This window comes from Prionailurus viverrinus, chromosome E1, assembly GCF_022837055.1.
Source record: "Prionailurus viverrinus isolate Anna chromosome E1, UM_Priviv_1.0, whole genome shotgun sequence".
NCBI lineage: Eukaryota > Metazoa > Chordata > Mammalia > Carnivora > Felidae > Prionailurus > Prionailurus viverrinus.
The window spans coordinates 10307311-10331900 of record NC_062574.1 but is presented as its reverse complement, the minus strand read 5'-3'; the positions used below and the strand labels follow the sequence as shown (position 1 = coordinate 10331900).

The 24590-nt window shown below is 40.0% G+C and overlaps 1 protein-coding gene across 3 annotated transcripts in view; it reads right to left on the bottom strand.

Annotated features, from left to right (window-relative positions):
* The window catches only part of ULK2 (unc-51 like autophagy activating kinase 2), an 84781-nt gene that overhangs the window by 25857 nt on the left and 34334 nt on the right, over positions 1-24590 (bottom strand). For 2 of the 3 annotated variants that reach the window (XM_047831991.1, XM_047831989.1), the window contains exons 14-15: positions 10392-10452; positions 3206-3343 (exon numbers count right to left, since the gene is read on the bottom strand). In XM_047831991.1, the coding sequence (XP_047687947.1) occupies positions 3206-3343; positions 10392-10452 (199 nt within the window). The remainder of the gene's footprint in view (positions 1-3205; positions 3344-10391; positions 10453-24590) is intronic. The other variant, XM_047831990.1, reaches the window with a different exon arrangement.

The following is a 24590-nucleotide window of genomic DNA, read 5'->3' as shown; positions in this document are numbered from 1 at the left end:
GGTATGGTCACATGGAACAAATGTAAAATGTATGAAATTACATGGCGTGAAGTCTCCCTCCCATCCTGTACCCTGTCTGCCGGATTCTCAACATTTCCTCAATCCTACTCCAAAGGTTACCATTATTTCCAGCTTCTAACATATCCTTCCAGAATTCCTTAATTTACACACAAGCAAACAGACTGGAAATCAAATCTTACTTCCATCTTGATTTAACTATTTTCAATTTTTTTTGGTTTGAGGTTCCCTTTATACTCCTAAAAATTACTGAATATCCCAGAGTTTTTGTTCATTCAACTTATAGCTATTGATATTTACTGTATGTAAATATTTCAGTTAAAACTGAAAAAATTTTGTAACTAGTAATTTATTAAAAGTAACAAACTTATTACATGTAACATAAGATTATGAAAATTAATTATATCCTGCAAATAAAATACATTCATGAGAAGCATGGCATTGTTCTACATCTTTTCAGATCTCTTATATCTGGCTCAATAGAAGACAGTTGGATTCTCATACTGGTTTTTGCATTCAATCTTTTATGTAACACAGTACATATGGGGGGATGTACATGAAGAAAATACAGCCTTATACAGCCTTCCTCCTCAAAAAAAGAAAGAATATTTCGGTAGCCTTTTCAAATAATTGTGATGCTCATCTTTGATAATATACCAAAACTCAGCAAATGGACATTTAAAAAAGATTAGCTGCAATGTAGAATCTGAAACTACTTCAATGAAATCTTGTACTCCATTACATTAGACTCTAATCTTTTGCAAAGTCCCTTGTACTTGGACTGGATCTCGTTCTTTTGAGCCCGACACGGAGCTCGAACTCACGAACCACGAGATCATGACCTGAGCCGAAGTCGGACGCTCAACCAACTAAGCCACCCAGGAGCCCCTGGACTGGGTATTTTATCTATGCATGGTTTTTAAACATTCGGTCACTTGAAAAATGTTGGTTGGTATTCCAAATGTCGACCACATCACAGGGTATCAAAAAGTCACATTCATACCAAAATATCACCACAAACCTTAACAGAAGTGGCTGTCAAGGCATAGCAGAAGCTGTCAAGATCACAGTAGTGAATCAAGAGTTTTCAAAAACTCTTAATTTTTGCTCAAGAGCTCACATTTCACGATACTTATTTTCTAGGTGGTGGCAGACTTGGCTCATGAGCCGCCAGACGCCCACAGCTGGAGTTTGTCAGTTGCTCTTTCACGAAAACACGGTGTTCCGTGAAAAAGGGGCTATGGTTCAGCTTGCAACTGAATCACACGAGAGCTTCTCCTTAAGAGAACTCCTCCAATCTGCTGCAACAGTGCTTTATGCCCACATGCCACTCGAGGTGGCGATTTCCAAAGAGAAATAATAACTTTGCAGGCTTCATTAAAGACATTCCTTGGTACCACAGTGCCGGTGGCAAAATATACAAAAACTCACAGTGTGGTTGGGTGCCACCACCGTGATGCATTTTAAGGCACCAGCAATTTGCACGTCATTGCTTTTGCACTATCAGTGCATGTCCACACAGTGAGAGAAGCAAACGATGTCCCAGTATCATTATGAAAACAGGTTTGACCTCATGGACCTTCTGGAAGGGAGCCACACATGAACCACACTTTGAAAACCACTGCTAATCCTGTTATCACTTTGCTTTTTTCATTTTATAAAATACCTTGGAAATGTTTCTACCTTAGTGCACAGAGAGCTTCCTTCCTCTTTTTATGGAAGGTGCTCTGTTGTCACAGGTGGACCTTACAGCAGTCACTTACTGGTGGGAACTTGGCTTACTTCTCATCCTTTGCTATTGTAACAATTAACGACCTGTGCATATGTAATTTCATACACAGGCAAGGACTGTATATCCATAGAATAAATTGCCAGAAGTTATCGAGTGCTGGGTTCAAAAGATACATCCGTTAATAATCTTCACAGATACTGCCAAAATGCTCTTTGTAGACGTTTTCTCAGTTTACATCCTATGAATCTTCTTCCACTCACTGAGCTCTACATTAGGTGGGCCCTTTTAACCTAAAATCTTGTGTTCTCCAATCCTGGAAAAATTTCTCTTGATTATTTCCTGGAAATTTTCTTCTTCACCATTTTACTTGTTCTTTCTGGAATGTCTACATTAATTAACACTTGAAGATTTTTTCTTTTTTTTTGTTTTTAAGTAAGCTCCATGCCCAGTGTGGAGCCCAGTGTGGAGCCCAGTGTGGAGCCCAGTGTGGGGCTTGAACTCATGACCCTGAGATCAAGATCTGAACTGAGATCAAGAGACAGACACCTGGGGGTGCCTGGGTGGCTCAGTTGGTTGAGCATCCGACTTTGGCTCAGGTCATGATCTGGTGGCTCCTGAGTCCGAGCCCTGCATCAGGCTCACCACTGTCAGCACAGAGTCCACTTCAGATCCTCTGTCTGTCTCTCTCTGCCCCACCAGGCTCACGTTTGCCCTCTCTCAAAAATAAACAAACATTAAAAAAAAAGAGAGAGACGGGGCGCCTGGGTGGCGCAGTCGGTTAAGCGTCCGACTTCAGCCAGGTCACGATCTCGCGGTCCGTGAGTTCGAGCCCCGCGTCGGGCTCTGGGCTGATGGCTCGGAGCCTGGAGCCTGTTTCCGATTCTGTGTCTCCCTCTCTCTCTGCCCCTCCCCCATTCATGCTCTGTCTCTCTCTGTCCTAAAAATAAATAAAAAACGTTGGAAAAAAATTAAAAAAAAAAAAAAAAAAAAAAAAGAGAGAGAGAGAGAGAAAGAGATATTTAAGCAACTGAGCCACCCAGGCACCCCTGAAGAATATATTTTATTCATAGTTTCCACCTTCTTTATTTGATTCACCTATTTCAGATACGGCCTCAACTTTGTCTTCCAACATTTATTTTTATCTATTTCAGTTATATTTTATAACATCCAAGAGGTCTTTTTGATTTTGATTATTTTCAAAAACATTTTGTACCAATTTATGGATGCAGTCTCTTTCCTATTTCTAAGGATACAATGTTTTGTTTTGTTTTTTTTTAAAGATTTTAATTTTAAGTAATCTTGACACCCAACGTGGGGCTTGAACTTACAACCCCCGGATCAAGAGTCGCATGCTCCACCAGTTGAGCCGGCCAGGTGCCCCGGAAAGTAACAGATCTTTGAATAATAACAACACATTTTTTAAAAGAAAAGGAAGAAAAGAGAACGCTAGCTTACCTTGGAGAACCGTGCAGATTTGTGCCAGAGCTGGCAGTAGATGTAAGATTCTGCTCTATGCGCTGATAATTCCTTATCTGAGTAGGGACCGGAATTGGTGCTGTCTCACTGTGAGGGGACACGGTAGGCTGGCACTGCCTGCAACCGTAATTTATTGAAAAAGGCAAGAAATCCAAGTAAGCCTGTTTTTCTTTCATTTGACACATTGGTGATATTTAGAGAAGATTCTAGAAGGGGCCAAACGATCGCTTCTATGTGAATAAAAAATGATCATCTCAAAAAATAAGGCACAGAAAATCACATTAGTCATTTAAAAGACTCTCCAGACATTCAGATGCTTATTGAGGACGAAGAATTCCAACAAAAACTGGAAAAACACTCCTCTACGACAATAGGAAAAGTCCGTAGGTTGGCAAAACTCAGTTTCATCTGCTCACATTCTGCTATTCATTATTATGTGAGAGAAAACAAATATTTCTAGGAAAATATGCTGGGTAAAAGAACAGGAAGTTCATGAGCAAAGATGACAGGAATGTTTACAAAAGTTATGAATGCGGTAAGCATTCCCAAAGAACTTCTGACTTTTAAAAAGATTGCAAACAACACTGTGCAACTCTCAAAGCACATTATTGATCTGGGGCCCACATGGTGAGGTGTTAGTACTGGGTTTCTGTAACAGCCTCTCCCCTTGATTTTCATAAATTCAGAAACAGGATGTCCTTGGATGACTTTCAATTCAATTTGCAACCTGTCTTGACACATCAGGGACAATACCGGGCCTTAAAAGATGATTTATTTCATTTTTCTGTCCTCCTATAAGTCCAAAAAAGCCACATGAATCTAATACTTTTTCTCAAATTACAATATGACAGATATCAAGAGACTGTATACTTATCTAACAAACAATATGATATTCATCTAAAGTGTCACTTTAGAGCTTTTGAAATATTAGAGCATTTCATATTTAAATAAAATCTCATCTCTAATAGAGATGTTAGTTGCTTTCTCCAATATCCATTCACCCACTCTTTCTGACTAGCAGAACTCAAATTTTATGGAAGATGGCAATTTGCTCAGTGAAATTATGACACATCCCAGACTCCTTTGCAGCCGTGAGTAGTCATATATCTTTCCTGGTCAATGAGATGTAAGTGGAAGTCTTCGATCCACTCTTCCTCCTTCCTCCTGCCTGGACTGTGGGTATGCTTGCCGGAGCTTCAGCAACTACCTTTGAACTATGAACAACAGGCCAAAAGAATTGGAGACAACTTCCTTGAGCCAAAGAAACGAAGACAACAGCTATTTATTTTGACTTCTCATCTTGCAAGAAAACTAAACCTTTAGTGTGAACCACGCTACAGTCAGGACTGTTGTTTCTAGCTTTTTGTCTATAAGCTCACTCTATTTTTCCATTTAGATAATTCTCATTGTCATGTATTCATTTATCCATCCATCCATCCATCCATCCATCCATCCATCCATATTGAAGTACAGTTGACACATACATTAGTGTCAAGCGTAATGTTAAGTATCTTTTAAATACAACAATGTGTGTTTTTAATATCTATATATCTGATTGTGAAGTTTACCTACAACCTGAAAATGAAACAAAACAAAACCAAAAACTTCTACTAGCGGAAACTAAATAGGTTTACAAGACTTCATTAACCAACTGTGGTGCCTGCAACCCAGAGCTCGCACAGGCCTGAGATAATAAGTTCACAAAGATCAGAATGTGAATGAACAAATGTTCATTCCTACTGTCTCAATTCAATGAGTTAGTAAAGACTTAGTGAAGCAAGTACATCTGGGAATTTCTTTTAACATATACATCGTCAAGTTCTAATATCTTTTCACCAAAGGGAAATTAGAAGCTGAGTAAGAGTACCCTATGATATAAATTGAGCAACTTCATACATAATTCAAAGCACCTCTCTCAGGGAATCCTAAGCAATCCTCTCCCAGCATATGAGGAGATAAGCAGCCATGACAGGTGTTCTGGAAATGTGGTCTCCGACAGTCTCTGGACAGAACCTTCAAGCAGACCTGCTCAGTCTACAAAGTCTTCCCAGGAGAAATCCCCAGAGCACCAGCTAGCTAAGACCACTGAAGCCAAATTTCTGTCTAGCTTTATATTAATATCAATATTTAACCATTACTTGACTCCCTAAGCCCAGGATGAGGAGAGGGAAGGTCTATGCATGCCCTGAGTCTCCAGCACAGCCTCCCCACCCCCACTAAGTAAAGCAGTTCAGAGGACTCTCTATGTGCAAAGTCCCGTTTGACCTGCATGGAATACTAGAAAGACTAAGCAGGCTGCCCAAAATACAATACACTTTTATTTTACGGAAATGAGTCATTTTTATCTAGGAGTCAGAAATTTTCCCGGAAAGACTTAGGTTAAATATTTCAAACTACTTTCAACAAAAGTGAGGCTCCGAGGAAGAATGAGACCTACTACTACCAACATTGCATAGACTGGCATATGAGATGACAGTTTGGGATACGGAGGTGCAAAGTTTTAACGACTTCACAAACAATATGTCTTGTACCTGCATCAAACCATTTTATTTTTGCATACAGCATAATTTCAATGTATTTTTAGTAATTTCTGTTTTCACTTGCACTTAATATCTTATGGTAGAGTGTTTTTTTGTTTTTTGTTTCCAAAATACTCACTACCTCTCTCTGGACCCATTTCTATACTCCCTGGTGTGGGCACTCCTGCCACAAATCCCGGGAGGTAGGTTGAAAGAACAGCTCCCAGTTAGGACATGCTGTTCTCAAACCAGAGGGAAACAGACCGATGACAGAAGAGAAGCTTTCAGAGCCATTATGTAGTCCTGCTATCACTATTTTCCCCTCTCGTTTAAGATCAGCATGTCCCAATTCTTATATACCATGTAAGAGACACAAGTACCCCAAAGCCCATAAATCTATGATATTATTAGAAACACATGGGGTGCCTGAGTGGCTCAGTTGACTAAACGTCTGACTTTGGCTCAGCTCATGATCTCACAGATTGTGGGTTTGAGCCCCACATCCGGCTCTGCGCTGACAGCTCAGAGCCTGGAGTCTGCTTCATATTCTGTCTTCCTCTCTGCCCCTCCCCTACTCGTGCTCTCTCTCTCTCTCTCTCAAAAACATTTAAAAAATTTACAAGAAAAAGGAACATATAAAGATGCCATTTGTGACATCAATAACATAAATGGGGGTAGTGTACTCCCATACTCTCCATTAGGAGGGTTTTTTTAAATATTTTTTTAATGTTTATTTATTTATTTATTTATTTATTTATTTATTTATTTATTTTTTTCAACGTTTATTTATTTTTGGGACAGAGAGAGACAGAGCATGAACGGGGGAGGGGCAGAGAGAGAGGGAGACACAGAATCGGAAACAGGCTCCAGGCTCTGAGCCATCAGCCCAGAGCCCGACGCGGGGCTCGAACTCACAGACCGCGAGATCGTGACCTGGCTGAAGTCGGACGCTTAACCGACTGCGCCACCCAGGCGCCCCAATGTTTATTTATTTTTGAGAGAGAGAGAGAGAGAGAGAGTGTGTGTGTGTGTGTGTGTGTGTGAGAGAGAGAGAGAGAGAGAGAGAGAGCAGGGGAGGGGCAGAGAGAGAGGGAGACACAGAATCCGAAGCAGGGTCCAGGCTTCGAGCTGTCAGCACAGAGCCTGATGCAGGGCTCAAACTCACAAACTGTGGGATCATGACCTGAGCTGAAGTCGGACACTTAACGAACGGAGTCACCCAGGCGCCCCAGGAGTAGAGTTTTTGCAGGCAATTGAAGTTATCAGGTAAATGAGATTGTTGTAACTGTTAGGATATTTCATGTAGTCCCAATAGTAATCACAAAGAATATATCTATAGAATACACACGATAGGAAATGTGAACTGAAGCATGTCACTACAACAAGGTCAACAAAACACAAAGAAAGGTAGCAAGAGAGGAAATGAGGGACCAAAAAGCCTCAAGACATACATAAAAGTAACAAAATGACAGTAATCTATCTTCCCCTATTAGGCTGAAAGTGAAAGAATATCCCATGCAAATGGTAACCAGAAGAGAGCAGGCACAGCTATAATATCAGACAAAAAGACTTTCAGTCAAACACTGTTACAAGATACAAAAAAGGACATAATGTATAATGATTAAAGAGTCACTTAACCAGAAAAATATAACAATTATAAATATTTATGCACCAAACATCAGCTCTCCCAAATAGATCAAGCAAATACTGACAGAATTGAAGGGAGAAATAGATAATTCCATAATAATAGCTGTACCCCCACTTTCAATAATGGATAGAACAACCAGATAAAAGATCAATAAAGAACCAGGGCTTGAACAACACTCTAGACCAACTGGATATTGTAGACACACACCGAGCATTCCTCCCACCAACAGAAGAACATTCGTTCTTCTCAGGTATACACGAAACGCTCTCCAGGATAGACCACACATTAGGTCACAAAACAAATCTTAAGAAATTGCAAAATACTTGTCAACAAGCTGGATAACCTGAAGAAATGTATAAATTTCTACACACACACAGGCTACCAAGACTGGATGATAAAGAACGAGAAAATCTGAACAGACCCATAACTAAGGAGACTTGATCAGTAATCAAAAACCTTCCAACACCAAAAAAAGCCTAAGACTTTCACTGGTGAATTCTACCCAACATTTAAAGAATTAACATCAGGGGTGCATGGGTGGCTCAGCTGGTTAAACGTTGGACTTCGGCTCAGGTCATGATCTCATGGTTTGTGAGTTCGAGCCCCCCATGGGGCTCTGTGCTGACAGCTCAGAGCCTGGAGCCTGCTTCGGATTCTGTGTCTCCTTCTCTCTGCCCCTCCCACACTTTCATTCAGTCTCTCTCTCAAAAATTAAGTAAATGAAAGAAAGAAAGAAAGAAAGAAAGAAAGAAAGAAAGAAAGAAAGAACATCAACATCTCAAACTCTTCCAAAATATTAAAGAGGAGCAAATACTCCCAAACTCATGGAATGAGTTCAGCATTATCCTAAAACCAAACCACACGTAGATACTACAAAAACAAAAAACTACAGCACAATTTCCCCTATGAAATTTGATGCAAAAATCCTTAACAAAATATTAGCAAACCAAATTCAACAACACATTAAAAGGATCATAAACCATGACCAAATGTGATTTATAACACACCTACATCAATAGAAAGGACCAAAACCACAGGACTATCTCAATTTATGCAGAAAAAGCATTTGACAAAATCCCAACATCCTTTCATGATAAAATGCATTCAACAGGGGTGCCTGGGGGGCTCAGCTGGTCGAGTATCTGACTCTTCCAGCTCAGGTCATGATCCCAGGGTCCTAAGATTGAGCCCCTCACTGGGCTCCGTGCTAAATGTGGAGCCTGCTTAAGATTCTCTCTCTCTCCCTCCCTCTGCTCCTCTCCCCAGCTTGTGTGCTCTCTCTCTCTAAATAAAAACAATTTTAAAAAAAGCATTCAACAAACTAGGAATTGAAAAAAATTACCTCAACATAATAAATGCCATATATAAAAAGCCCACAATTAACATCATACTCAATGGTTAAAGACTGAAAGCCTTTTCTCTATGATCAGGAACAAGACAAGGATGCCTGCTCTCATCATTTCTATTCAACTCTTAGCCAGAGCGATTAGGCACAAAAAAAAGAAATATAAGGCATTCAAATTTGAATGGAAAAAGTAATATTATTTTTGTTCATGGAAACATGAATTTAAATGTAGAACATCCTAAAGATTTCACACACAAAAAGCCTTTAGAACTAATACATTCAGTGGGGCACCTGGGTGGCTCAGTCAGTTGAGCATCTGACTCTTAATTTCGGCGAAGGTCACAATCCCAGGGTTGTGGGATCGAGCCCCATGTTGGGATCCACACTGAGCACGGAGCCTGCTTAAGAGTCTCTCTCCGCACCCCCCCCCCCGCCCCCCCCTTCTCTCCTGCTTGGTCTCTAAAATACAATACAATAACTCCTAGAAGAAAACATAGGAGAAAAGCTTCATGACATTGGATTAGGCAATGATTTCTTGAATATGACACCAAACACACACACACACACACACACACACACACACACACACACACAAAATAGACAAATGAGACTACATAAAATTCTAAAACTTCTATGCTGAAAGGACTGGAAAAACAATCTTTGGAATGGGAGAAAATATCTGTCAATCATATACCTGATAAAGGGTTAATATCCAAAATATATGAAGAACTCCTACAACTCAACAACCAATGACATACAAATGGCCAACAAGTATATGAAAAGACACTCAAAACCACTAATCATTAACAGAATTGCAAATCAAAACCACAATGAGCTATTACCTCACACCCAAACAAAGAAGTAACAAGTGCTACTGAAGATGTAGAGAAACCGGAACCCTTGTACACTGTTGGTAGGAACGTAAAATGGTACAACCACGGAGGAAAACAGTATGGCAGCTCCACAAACACTTCTAATATGATATGAATCCAGCAACCCCACTGTTGCGTATATATCCAACATAACTGAAAGCAGGGTCTCAGACGGGTATCTGCACATTCACATTTATAGCAGAAGTATTCACAATAGCCAAGGGGTAGAAGAAATACAATTGTCCGTTGAAAGAAGAATGGATAAAGAAAATATGGTATGTGTGTAGAATGGAATATGGTTCAGCCTTAAAAAGGAAATTCTGACACACGCTATGACACGGATGAACCTTGAGGATATTACGATGACTGAATGAAGCCAGTCACAAAAAGACACGTGTTGTATATCCTACTTTTTTGAGGCATATAAAATAGTCACATCCATAGAAACAGAAACCAGAATGGTAGTTACCAGTGCCTAGGGACGGGAGAAATGGGGAAGGCTGTTACATGATGAGCACTGGGTTCGACTTTTGCGAGACGAAAAAGTTCTGGAGAGTGGTTGCACCACATCGTGAATGTACTTAACGCTACTAAACTGTAAGCTTAAATGTGGCCAAGATGACAGATTTCATGTGTTTTGCCACAATTTAAACTTTGTTCACAAAAAACGACACATTGTGAAACTAAATTTTAAGAATCAGGAGCACAGTCAAAGTCCCCTAACTTTCCTCACAAAATTCAAAATGAGAGCAATCTTTTCATTTAATATACGTAAACATACCCTCCACACACCAAGAACTCGTTTGAAGCACGCTTGCCAGCAGCTCCCATTGCCATGTCATCTAAAGGAGAGAGAGGAAAACACAGTCAGTTCTGCTCGACCATCTGCTCACAAGACGTAACTTGTTCCAACATGATCATTGGGAAAAATCCGAGCACGACACAAATTGACCACTTGCTTATGTTGCAGTTTCCTCCATGAGTAAAAGCAGGTAAAAACCGCGAGGAGAAACACCGAAGACGCTGCACCCAGCTGAATGCACAGCCCGCAGCTCTTCAACGCCCGTTTCTAGAAACAATCCGGTCTTTACGAGGTAAAGTGTCCTATTTATTTCAGTGTTACGTATTTCTCCACCATCTAACACGCACGGGAAAACTGTGCTAACGTTTCAATCGTGTTCTTTTTAATATGTCACTCACCAATGTCTGGAGTATTATGCCTCCAATTCCAATTTGCCCATAAACTTGGTGGTTTTTACTGAGCAATTTTTTCAGACTGTGGTAATTTCCAGAACACACATGTCACATTCTAGCACAACGGACTGCAAACAAAGTCTAGTTCACACCAGTGTTGGAGCACCCCCATCCTCCTGCATAACAAACACTCCTGTGTCCTGAATGGTTGTTGAGCGAGACGTGGAAGCTGGGGCTTCTCAGCCACAGCAGCACATGCCACAGGCCATCGTCACCTACTCCTACATCGTCTGTATGTGGGAACAGAGCTGGGCTCAGACGCAGGGGCCCCTCACTCCTCGTCACTGGTATGTCCACTCTATCGCATTGCCTGTGTGATTTTAAATGGCCGTAAACGTGGGGCGCGTGGGTGGCTCAGCTGGTTAAGCATCCGACTCTTGATTTCAGCTCAGGTCATGATCTCATGGTTTGTGAGTTGAAGCCCTGAGTCAGGCTCTGCACTGACAGTGAGGAGATTCTCTCTCTCTCCCCCTCTCTCTACCCCTCCACCACTCACACACATTCTTCCTCTCTCAAAAGAAATACACTTTACATAAATAAATAAATAAATAAATAAATAAATAAATAAATAGCTAGCTAGCTAGCTAGCTAGCTAGCTGTAAAGGCATAATTAATGTGTTGATATGACACAGCAAATAATATCAATTTTTTAAAAAGTACACAGCTAACCCATACTCAAAAGGGGGGAGAAATCAACACAGATATCCCTTTGAATGGCCCTAAATAAGATTTGAGAAATGTATTTATTTTAGCACATCTCAAGTCCCTGCTCTCTTGAAGCTTACATTCTATCAGTGAAAGAGGGTAATAGTGTCAGGCATGATAAGAAATATAAAGGAAAATAAATCACGGTAAGAGAATAAAGAGAAGTGAGGAAGCAAGGTATCTATTTTTTTAATTTTTTTTTTCAACGTTTATTTATTTTTGGGACAGAGAGAGACAGAGCATGAATGGGGGAGGGGCAGAGAGAGAGGGAGACACAGAATTGGAAACAGGCTCCAGGCTCCGAGCCATCAGCCCAGAGCCCGACGCGGGGCTCGAACTCCCAGACCGCGAGATCGTGACCTGGCTGAAGTCGGACGCTTAACCGACTGCACCACCCAGGCGCCCCGCAAGGTATCTATTTTAAAGAAAATAGCTGCCAACATGGGAACAGGGCAGATGGGGTAGAGACAGAAGCTGCGTTTCACTAAGTGCACTTCGTTTTGTAGCTTTGAGTTTGGAACCATACATAATTATGAAACAAAATAAAATCAAAAGAAAAAATATCCCTAGAAATCAAAAGCAAACCACTATAATGTTTTGCCATTCATAACCATATATCAACATATCTGTATTGTCACCAGAAGGGAATTCTTTCAAGTGACTTTAAAGCTCAGTAATTTGATTGGACATCCCTAATGAGATTATCCTAAGGACAAAAAGACCCACAGAAAGAGTTTTTGTTTTGTTCTGTTTTCTTTTGTTCAGTAGTCTTCATGCCCCATGTGGGGCTTGAACTCTTGACCCTAAGATCAAGAGTCACAATCTCTACCCCATTGAGCCAGCCAGGCACCTCCCATAAAAAGATTTTAGTAATTATATCATTATCTTGATACCACACTGGGGAGGGAGAGAAAAGAGAAGAGCCTAAACTCACAAGGGCAAAAAGAAAAGTCAACAGCCACAAAAACTTAGAAGCTATAAAGTTGATATAAGCCTCCTTTGATTTAGGAGACCCAAGAAGACAGAATCCTTAGCCAGCAGAGGTTCCCCCATATTGTATCAGGGAGTCTTCTCTGGGACATGTGAATGGCCCTCCAAAAGGGAAGCATTCCAAGGCAAGTCAAGGACTCAGCCATATCGTGTCCCTAAGACCCACCACTCACAAAACTTTCAAACAATGTTCTAATTTTCCACTCAATTATGAGTACACAACAACCACCAAACATCCAAGGAGGGAAAGCCAATCTGAAAACCAGATTCCCAAACAACCTGGGGGAGATTTAAAAAAAAAGAAATATTTTCCAGGGAAAGGTTAAAAGATGTATATATAATTAATGTCCTCGGGTAAAACAAAATATTGCACCCTCAAATAAGAACAATTCTCAAAGGGAGGAGGGAAGCTTTTGAAAATTAAAACATGAGAACATAAATGAAAAACTCAGTGAAAGAAAACAAGGAAATTTCCATAAAATTAGAGCGATAAGACAAAAAAATGTAAAATCTGACAAGAGATAGGAAAATCAGAGGACTGTACTCAGGTATTTGTCTTATGTTATTACTTTTAAATCGTACACATGTTATTTATTTATTTATTTATTTATTTATTAATTAATTTATTTATTTAAATCGTATAGATGTTTTAAAAATCTTATATGAGGACTTCCGCTTCCCAGTCTCACATGTAAGAAGCCTGGAAGTTGCCATTCCAACCCAACAAGTAAAAAGGTGAACAGACTGAACAATCAACAATTCTTCTTGGTGGGCGCCTGGGTGGGGTGGCTCAATCAGTTAAGCGTCCAACTTCAGCTCAGGTCATGATCTCACGGTTTATACGTACGAGCCACCCCCCCCCCCCCGCCCCCCTCCCCCCCCACTTGGGCTCTGGGCTGACAGCTCGGAGCCTGGAGCCTGCTTTGGATTCTGTGTCTCCCTCTCTCTCTGCCCCTCCCCCACTCTCACTCTGTCTCTGTCTCTCAAAAATAAATAAACATTAAAAAAACTTCTTCTTGGATCCAAAAGAGATAGAAGGACAAAGGGCAAACCGATGCCCTAGGATTAGAGAGACAGGAAAACACAGGGACTTGTGGCTTATCTGAGATAAGATGTACCAGCAGAATGCTTGAGGAAACAGAGCTGGGGTGGCAAAACATGAACCATGACTGACAATTTGCTAGAGGATCACTGTGGACAACTCAGAGTTAAAAACTCCAGGAGGATCTAGTCATAGGGAGGCTCACAATATTGCCAGATTTACCTCCAGGAATTCAGAAGCTCACAGTAAATACCAGAGAAAAATCGCCTTCTGCTTCTGCTGAGATAACGGAAGAGAGACCATTTTTATTTTTATTTTAAAAAAAATTTTTTTTTTCAATGTTTATTTATTTTGGGACAGAGAGAGACAGAGCATGGACGGGGGAGGGGCAGAGAGAGAGGGAGACACAGAATCGGAAGCAGGCTCCAGGCTCTGAGCCATCAGCCCAGAGCCCGATGCGGGGCTCGAACTCACGGACCGCGAGATCGTGACCTGGCTGAAGTCGGACGCTTAACCGACTGCGCCACCCAGGCGCCCCGAGAGACCATTTTTAAATAGGTCTGAGCATTCTGTTCCGAACAAGGCCTGCCCTCAGGGGAAACCACTTAATCAGAGCCTAGCCGACCTGGGGGCAGGGAAATGCCCAACTCCAGTCCCCCAAGGCCATCCGGTCCCACCTAAGGCAGGAAAAAGAAACTGGGAAACACTTATGCCCACAGAGCAGAGACCTAGGCTCACTAAAAGACTGAGACCTAATCACAGGGCTACAGAACACTTCTACATACAGGCCTACTACTTACTTCCCCTCCTACTTACTGAACGGCCTACTTACGGCGGTTCCTTTTACCCAGTACATCATGTAGGACTATCAAGAAAAAGTCACAAGGCATACCAACCAAAAGGCAAAACAAAACAAACAAAACAAAACACAGTTTGAAGAGACAGAGCAAGCATCAGAACCAGACTTGGCAGGGATGTTAGAAGTATCAGGCTGGAGGGGCACCTGGGTGACTCAGTCGATTAAGTGTCTGACTCTTGATTTCCGCTCAGGTCATGATCTCACCGTTGGTGGCATCGAGCCCCACATCGGGCTCTGCGCTGACAGCATGAAGCCTGATTGGGATTCTCTCTCTCTGCCCCTCCACCCTCTTTCTCTCTCTCTCTCTCTCTCTCTCTCTCTCTCTCTCTCTCTCTCAAACTAAATAAAAAACATTTTAAAATATCTTTAAAAAGAAAAGAACTATCAGACTGGAAATTTAAAACTATGATTAATATGCTAAAGGCCCTAATGGAAAAGGTAGACAGCATGCAAAGACACATAAGCAACATAAAAAAAAGATGGACATACTAACAAAGAACCAAAAAGAAACACTAGAGATTAAAAAGCACTGTAACGGAAATGAAGATTGCCTTTGATAGGCTTATTAGTGCACTGGACACAGCTGAGGAAAGAAGAACATATGGACAGAATCCTCAAAAACTGAAAAACAAACAGAATAAGAACAAAGACTTTTTAAAAAATCAACAGAATATCCAAAGTCTGTGGGACAACTACAACAGGTGTAACATGTGTAATGGGATTACCAGAAAGAGAAGAAAGAACAAAAGGAACAGAGGGAAATATCTCAAACAATAATGACTCAGAATTTCCCTAAATGAATGTCAGATTCAGGAAGCTCAAAGAACTCCAAGCAGGATAAATGCCCAAAACAACTACACCTAGGCATATCATTTTCAAATTACAGAAAATCAAAAGTAAAGAAAAAAGAATTCTGCAAGAAGCCAAAGAAAAAGCCATACTTACAAACAAAGATAAGAAATCACATTGATGGGAATGCAAGCTGGTGCAGCCACTCTGGAAAACAGTATGGAGGTTCCTCAAAAAACTAAAAATAGAACTACCCTACGACCCAGCAATTGCACTACTAGGCATTCATCCAAGGGATACAAATGTGCTGTTTCGAAGGGACACACGCACCCCTGTGTTTCTAGCAGCACTATCAACAATAGGCAAGTATGGAAAGAGCCCAAATGTCCATCGTTGGATGAATGGATAAAGAAGATGTGGTATACACACACGCACACACACACATATACATATACACACACGCACACACACACACACACAATGGAGTATTATTCGGCAATCAAAAAAGATGAAATCTTGCCATTTGCAACTACGTGGATGGAACTGGAGGGTATTATGCTAGGTGAAATTAGTCAGACAAAGACAAAAATCATAGGACTTCACTCATATGAGGACTTTAAGACACAGAACAGATGAACATAAGGGAAGGGAAAGAAAAATAATATAAAAACATGGAGGGGGACAAAACAGAAGAAACTCATAAATATGGAGAACAGATTGAGGGTTACTGGAGGGATTGTGGGTGGGAGGATGGGCTCAATGGGTAAGGGGCACTAAGGAATCTACTCCTGAAATCATTGTTGCACTATATGCTAACTAATTTGGATGTAAATTAAAAAAAATAAAAAACAAATAAAAATAAAAAGAATCACATTGACTTCTCAGTAATCATGCAAGCAAGAAGAGAGTCAAGTGACTTAAAGTGTTGAGAGAAGTAAACCACCACTTAGAATTCTGTACCCTGCAAAATTATTCTTCAAAAGTGAAGGATGGGGCGCCTGGGTGGCGCAGTCAGTTAACTGTCCGACTTCAGCCAGGTCACGATCTCGCGGTCTGTGAGTTCGAGCCCCGCGTCAGGCTCTGGGCTGATGGCTCGGAGCCTGGAGCCTGTTTCTGATTCTGTGTCTCCCTCTCTCTCTGCCCCTCCCCCATTCATGCTCTGTCTCTCTCTGTCCCAAAAATAAATAAACGTTGAAAAAAAAAATTTTTTTTAAAAAGTGAAGGAAAGGGGTTCCTGGGTGGCTCACTCTTGATTCTGACTCAGGTCATGATCTCATGGTTTGTGGGATCAAGCCCCAAGTCAGGCTCCATGCTATGAGCATGGAGCCTGCTTGGGATTCTCTATCTCCTCTCTCTTCGCTCCTCCCTAGTTCACGCTTGCTCTCTTTCTCTCTCAAAATAAATAAATAAACTTTTTAAAAAAGTGAAAGAAAAATAAAGACTTTCCCAAATAAAAATTGAGGGGATTTGCTGACAAAATAATAGCATCAGCATATTCAGTTATGTATGCTAAATGTTTATGTCTTATGTATATATGTATATGCTTACATATGCTTATATTTAACTGGAATGAATGACAGCAATGATACAAGGGATGGCAGGAAGGAATGAGGATTTTATTATTATAAGGTACTTCACATTACCCATGAAGTGATACAGTTTATTTGAAAGTGGGCCTGGATTAGTTACAAACGTATATTGCAAACTCTAGGACAACCACTAAAAAAAAAGTAAAAAGTATAATTGATATGAAGGAAAGAAAAATAGAGTAATAAATGCTCAATTAAACCCACAAAAGGCAGGGGCGCCTGGGTGGCTCAGTCGGTTGAGCGTCCGACTTCGGCTCAGGTCATGATCTCACAGCTCGTGAGTTCGAGCCCCGCGTCGGGCTCTGTGCTGACAGCTCAGAGCCTGGAGCCTGCTTCTGCTTCTGTGTCTCCCTCTCTCTCTGCCCCTAGCCCACTCACATTCTGTCTCTGTCTCTCTCAAAAATAAATAAACATTAAAAAAAAAATTTAAAGGCAGAAAGAGTGGAAGACAAAAATAGAACAAAGAACAAGGATGATGAATAGAAAACAGTTAACAAATATGTTAGATATTAATCTAACTATATCAATAACCCTTTTAATGTCAATGGGCTAAATACACCTATTAAAAGACAGATTTCAGGGGCGCCTGGGTGGCGCAGTCGGTTAAGCGTCCGACTTCAGCCAGGTCACGATCTCGCGGTCCGTGAGTTCCAGCCCCGCGTCAGGCTCTGGGCTGATGGCTCAGAGCCTGGAGCCTGTTTCCGATTCTGTGTCTCCCTCTCTCTCTGCCCCTTCCCCGTTCATGCTCTGTCTCTCTCTGTCCCAAAAATAAATAAACGTTGAAAAAAAAAATTTAAAAGACAGATTTCAGACTGGATTAAAATACACAACCCAATTATATGTTGTCTACAAGAAACTCACTTTAAATATAAACACACATAGATTAAAAAAGTAGATGGGTAGACAAAAATAGACCATGCTAACACTAATCAAAAGAAAGCAGGAATAGCTTTAATCGCCAACACAGCAGACTTCAAAGTTATCAGGAATAAAAAAGGGCATTGCACAGTGATACATTTATGTTTACATAAACATAGATCCTCCAAGAAGGCATAATAATTCTTACTCAACAGGTACGCATGCCCATAACAACAGAGCATCAAACTATGTAAGGCAAAAACTTGAAAGGAGAAATAGGTGAAACCACTATCATAGTTGGGAGACTTCAACACCCCTCCCTCAAAAATGGACAGATCCAGGGGCACCTGGGTGGCTCAGCTGGTTAAGCACCTGACCTTTTTTTTTCTAATGTTTATTTTTGAGAGACAGACAGACAGACAGACAGGGCATGAGTAGGGGAGGGGCAGAGAGAGAGGGAGACTCAGAATCCGAAGCAGGCTCCAGGCTCTGAGCTGTCAGCACAGAGCCTGACACGGGGCTCGAGCCCACAAACCGTGAGATCATGACCTGAGCCGAAGCTGGACGCTTAACTGACTGAGCCACCCAGGCACCCCAAGCATCAGACTCTTGATTCCAGCTCAGGTCATGATCTCATAGTTTCGTGAGTTTGAGCCCTGCATCAGGCTCTGCACTGACAGCGTCAGAGCCTGCTTGAGATTCTCTCTCTTTCTCTGCTCTTTCCTTGCTCATGCTCTCTCTCAAAATAAACAAATAAACTTAAAAAAAAAAAAAAAGTTTTTTAAAGGACAGCTCCAGCAGGCAGAAAATCAATAAGGACATAGTTGAACTCAAACACGCCGTCTATCACCTAGATATAATTGGCATCTACAGACAACTTCATCCGACAACAGAGTACATATTGTTTTTAAACTCACATGGAACATTCAGCAAGATAGACTACATTCTGGGCCATAAAACATACCTTAACAAATTAAAAAAAATAGAAATCAGGCAATGTCTATTCTCAGACCACAAGAGAAATAAACTAACAATCAGTAACAGAAAGAGATCCCACTGAAATTAAAAGGATAATAAAGGGATACTATGCACAACTCTATGTCCACAAACTTGACAGCCTAGACGAAATGGACCAATTCTGTGAAAGACACGATCTGCCAAAACTCACTCAGGAAGAAACACGCAATTTGAATAAAGGCCTATTTCTATTAAAGAAATTGAGTCAGTAATTAATAACCTTCCAAACCAGAAAGCACCAGGCCCAGATGAGTTCTCTGGTGAACTCTTACCAAACATTTAAGGAAGAAATTATACCAAATCTTTATCTTCAATCTCCTTTCAGAGGATAGAAGCAGAGACAGTATTTCCTAATTCATTCTATAAGGGCATCAGTACCCAGACAAATCTCCAACAAAACATGAGCAAATTGAATCCAACAATGTATAAAAAGATATATACACCATAACCAAATGGGATTTATCCCAGGTATGCAAGGCTGGCTCAACATTCTAAAATTAATGTAATCACATTAATAGACTAAAAAGGAAAATCACAGAAAAAGCATTTGACAAAATCCAATAAACATTCATGATAAAAAAACTCTTGGTAAACTAGGAATGGAGGAGAACTGTTTCAACTTGATAAAAAAAAATCTACAAAAAGCTACTGCTAAAATCATACTAAATGGTGAGAAACTCCAAGCTTTCCCACTAAGATCAGGTAAGAAGATAAGGACATCCTTTTTCTTTCTTTTTTCCCCCCACTGATTTTTTGTGGACTGTGGTTATTACAGTTTCATATAATCTGTGAAAGATGTCCTTTTTTACCACTCCTTCAACACTGCACTGGAAGTCCCTGTTAATGCAATAAGTCAAGAAAAGGAAATGAAATGTATACAGCTGGGTAAGGTAGACATAAAACTATTGCTTGCAGGTGACATGATTATTTATGTAAAAAAAAACGAACTCAAAGAATTGACAACACACACACACACACACACACACACACACACACACACACACACACACACAAAATCCCCCAAACTAATAAGTGATTAAAGCAAGGCTGCAGGATACAAGGTTAATATTAAAAAAAATAAATTGCTTTCCTCTATCTCGGTAATAAACAACTAAAATTTGAAATTGAAAGCACACCACCATTTCAAAAAAACTTTTTTAATGTTTATTTATTTTTGAGACAGAGAGAGACAGAGCATGAGCAGGGGAGGGGCAGAGAGAGAGAGAGAGGAAGACACAGAATCGGAAGCAGGCTCCAGGCTCCGAGCTGTCAGCACAGAGCCCGACATGGGGCTCGAACAAGTCAACCACGACATGATGACCTGAGCCAAAGTTGGACGCTCAACCAACTGCACCACCCAGGCACCCCAGCACACCACCATTTACATCGGCCCCCCACAAAATGAAAATATTTAGTATAAATCTAACAAAATACATACAAGATCTGTATGAGGAAAACTACAAAACTCTGATGAATGAAATCAAAGAACTAAATAGATGGAGAGATACTCTATGATAGGAAGACTTAATATTGTCCACATGTCAGTTCTTCCCAACTTGATCTATAGATTCAATACAATCCCAGTCAAAATCCCAGCAAGTTGTTTTGTGGACATTGACAAACTAATTCTAAAGTTTAAATGGAAAAGGCAAAAGACCCATAATAGCCAACACAATACTGAATGAGAAGAACAAAGTTGGAGGACTGACGCCAGCCAACTTCAAGACTTACTATAAAACTACACTAATCAAGACGCTGTTGTATTAGTAAAAGAACAAACAGATCAACGGAACAGAATAGGGAGACCAGAAATAGACCCCATAAATATAATCAACTGATCTTTGACAGAAGAGAAAAGACAATACAATGGAGCAGAAACAGTCTTTAACAAATGGTGCTAGAACAATCAGACATCCACAGACCAAAAAAAAAAAGAATCTAGATATAGACCTTACATCTTTCAAACAAAATTAACTCAAAATGGGCCACAGACCTAAATGTAAAACAAAAAACTACAAATATTGTAGAAGATAACATAGGAGAAAACCTAGAGGACCTTGGGTGTCATGATACCAACATGAAACACAATCCATGAAAGAAATAAATTGATTTAAATAATTTAATCATTAAATTTAATGATTAATTTTAACTTATCAAAATTGAAAACAACCACTCTGTGAAAGACAACATCAAGAAAATGAAAGATAACCCATAGACTGGACAAAAATATTTGCAAAAGACACATCTGATAAAGGACTGTTATCCCAAATATACAAAGAGCTCTTAAAGCTCAACAGAAATGGGAATGCAAACTGGTGCAGCCAGTCTGGAAAACAGAATGGAGGTTCCTCAAAAAATTAAAACTAGAACTACCCTACGATCCAGCAATTGCACTACTAGGTATTTATCGAAGGGATACAGGTGTGTTGTTTCAAAGGGGCACACGTACCCCCTTTCACAGCAACACTATCGACAATAGCCAAAGTATGGAAAGGGCCCAAATGTCCATCGACGGATGAATGGATAAAGAAGATGTGGTCTATATATACAATGGAGTATCACTTGGCAATCAAAAAGAATGAAATCTTGCCATTTGCAACTACGTGGATGGAACTAGAGGGTATTGTGCTAAGCGAAATTAGTCAGAGAAAGACAAATATCATAGGACTTCACTTATATGAGGAATTTAAGATACAAAACAGATGAACATAAGGGAAGGGAAGCAAAACTAATACAAAAACAAGGAAGGAGACAAAATAAGAGACTCTTAAATACACAGAACAAACTAAGGGTTGCTGGAGGGGTTGGGGGTGGGGGGATGGGCTAAATGGGGAAGGGGCATTAAGGAAGACACTTGTTGGGATGAGCACTGGGTGTCATACATAGGGGACGAATCACTGCAATCTACTCCTGAAATCATTATTACACTATATGCTAATGAACTTGGATATAAATTTGAAAAATAAATAAATAAATAAATAAATTCCATCAGTAAAATGAAAAACAAAAACAAAACAAAAAACCAAACCAAACCAAAGAAAAAGCTCAACAAAAAGATAACAAAAAGGGACCAAAGATCTTAAGAGACACCTCCCCAAAGAAGATATATGGATAGTGAATAAGCATACGAAAAGATGCTGAACACCACGTCATCAGAGAAGTGCAAATTGAAACAAGACACCTCTGCACACCTATCACAACAGCCCAATCCTGGAACACTGACGGCACTAAATGGTGGTGGGGGTAATGGGGCAACAGGAACTCCCGTTTACTGCTGGTAGGAATGCAAAATGGCGCAGCCACTTTGGAAGACAGTTTGGTGTTTTCTGACAAAACGAAACGTGATCTTACCATACCAGCCAGGAGTCCTGCTCTTTGGTGTTTATCCAAAGGAGTTGCACACTTATGTTCACACAAAAACATGCACACAGATGTTTATAGTAGTTTTATTCTTCATTGTCAAAGCTTGGAAGCAACTAAAATATCCTTCAAAAGGTAAATGGATAAACTGTGATATAAAACTATACAGACAAAGGGATTAATGGTTTCCAAGGAGTACGTGGGGAGCATGGAAGATTTTTTAGGGCAGTAGAAATGCTCTGTATATTATAATGATGGAAACGTGCCATTACACCTTTCTCCAAATCCACAGGATGTACAACAAGAATGAATTCTAAGTAGACTGTGGACTTTGGGTGATTGTGATATGTCAACGTAGGCTCATCCTCAGTGACAAATGTACTGTTCTGGTGAGGTAGGCAGGAGGTGTGGGGGAAACCTGCATCTTCCTCTCAATTTTCTTGTAAACCTAAAACTAATCTAAAAAAATGAAATCTTTGAAAAAATATACGTTTCAAAATAACAAATTTTTAGCAATTAAGAAGAAGGGTGTGGCCAACTATAACACACGCTGTAAGTACATCAAAAAGATGAAGACCAAGAAATGACCTCTGAGGTTTAGAGGCACAAAGACTTCAACAGAAGCAGTTTTGAAAAAAAAGGTTTTCATATATTTACACAAGCACAAAAAACAAAGGTAACTAGAATAAAACAAAAGATGTGAGGGTCCTTTATGTAGGAAAATATAAATATGTACCAAAACATGTTGAGGAGAAACACATACTCTTGATTTGACAATTCAATATTGTAAAGATCATTTACTGCCTCTCAATAGGTCTTATAAAATCAACACAATTCCCATAAAAATCCCCAAATGGTTTTTTGTAGGATTTGTCAAGCCAAATTTAAACTACATGGGCATAAAGGGGGCCAAGAATAGCCAAAGTGATTCCAAAGAATACAAGAATGCTATCATCACCCCTCCCCACAATCTCTCCCCCCTACCTCACACACACACACACACACACACACACACACACACGCATGAATTTAAAAATGATTTATTTAAAAATTAAATAAACGTGGGGCGCCTGGGTGGCTCAGTCGGTTAAGCGTCCGACTTCGGCTCAGGTCATGATCTCGCGGTTCGTGAGTTCAAGCCCCGCGTCGGGCTCTGTGCTGACAGCTCAGAGCCTGGAGCCTGTTTCAGATTCTGTGTCTCCCTCTCTCTCTCTGACCCTCCCCCATTCATGCTCTGTCTCTCTCTGTCTCAAAAATAAATAAACGTTAAGAAAAAAAAATTTTTAATTAAATAAATGAAATTTTAAAATGATTTATAATATAGACAAATAGACCAATGGGACAGAAAACCTTAAAAAAAAAAAAACCCCTTAATCCTTTATATAAACCTGATTATGACAAATCTGGAATTGCCTATCAGTAGAGAAAGGACAGAATATTCAATAATGGGATCCCTACTTCATTCCATCTACAAAAATGAATTCCAGGTAAAGACTTTTCTTTAGAAGGTACCATTATACCATTAGGGGCAGCATGGCAGAGGCTACTGACTGGCTACAACTTGTGTGAACCAATATTTTGTAGATTTGAGGTTGAAAATTTCTGAAGTATCCATGTGGAAGGAACTCTGACCCAAGGACATCTGTTATAATACATTCTGAATAGTGAAAAGACAGAAATAATCCAGGTAACCATCGGCACAGAAATAGACAAACTGTGGTTTAGTTGTACTGTGAGATTCAGATATTAAAATGAACTAGACACACACCTAGATATATATATATATATATATATATATATATATATATATATATATATATATATCTAGCTTCGTAGCAAAACCATGCATAAAAAAACAAACTATAGAAAGCTTCTTTATACTATTTACTTAAAAACTGTATAAACACAAGAATACCGTATGTTATTCACAGATCCTGGCATATGTGGAAGCATAAAAAAAAAGTCGACGCAAAGAATTTACCTCTGGCAAGAGTAGAAAAAGGGCAAGGACTTGAGCTGACCTGCAGCATTTTTATCCTTAAAAAAGGACATCTAAAACAAAACGGCAAAATGTTGACATAAATAAAATTAGCATGGTGGTGACTGGAGTATCTGCTGTATTACTTCCTGTTTGAAATATTTCATGATGTTTAAGGTTTCTTACTTTAAAAAAATAAAATAAAATAAAATAAAACCCCCAATGTATGCTGGACGATCTCTGAAAGGTAACTCTGAGGTGGGAGAGCACTGATCATAAGTTGCCATCTACTCCTGCTGCGGCGTCCATAAAATAAATGCTAAAGTGCGCTTGCTCTTCACAGCAGCTAGCATGGTGCCTGACACAGCAGCTGTTAAATCAGTATTTGACAAATGACTAAAGAGACCTCTGGATACCAACTTCTCCAACCACCTGTTCGCACACACAGTCAACCTAAGACTATTTAAGTACCAAAGTAATCAAATTTCTAGTTTTTCTGATCCAGTTCCTTCACAACCAGACTATTGTTCCTTTTTGGT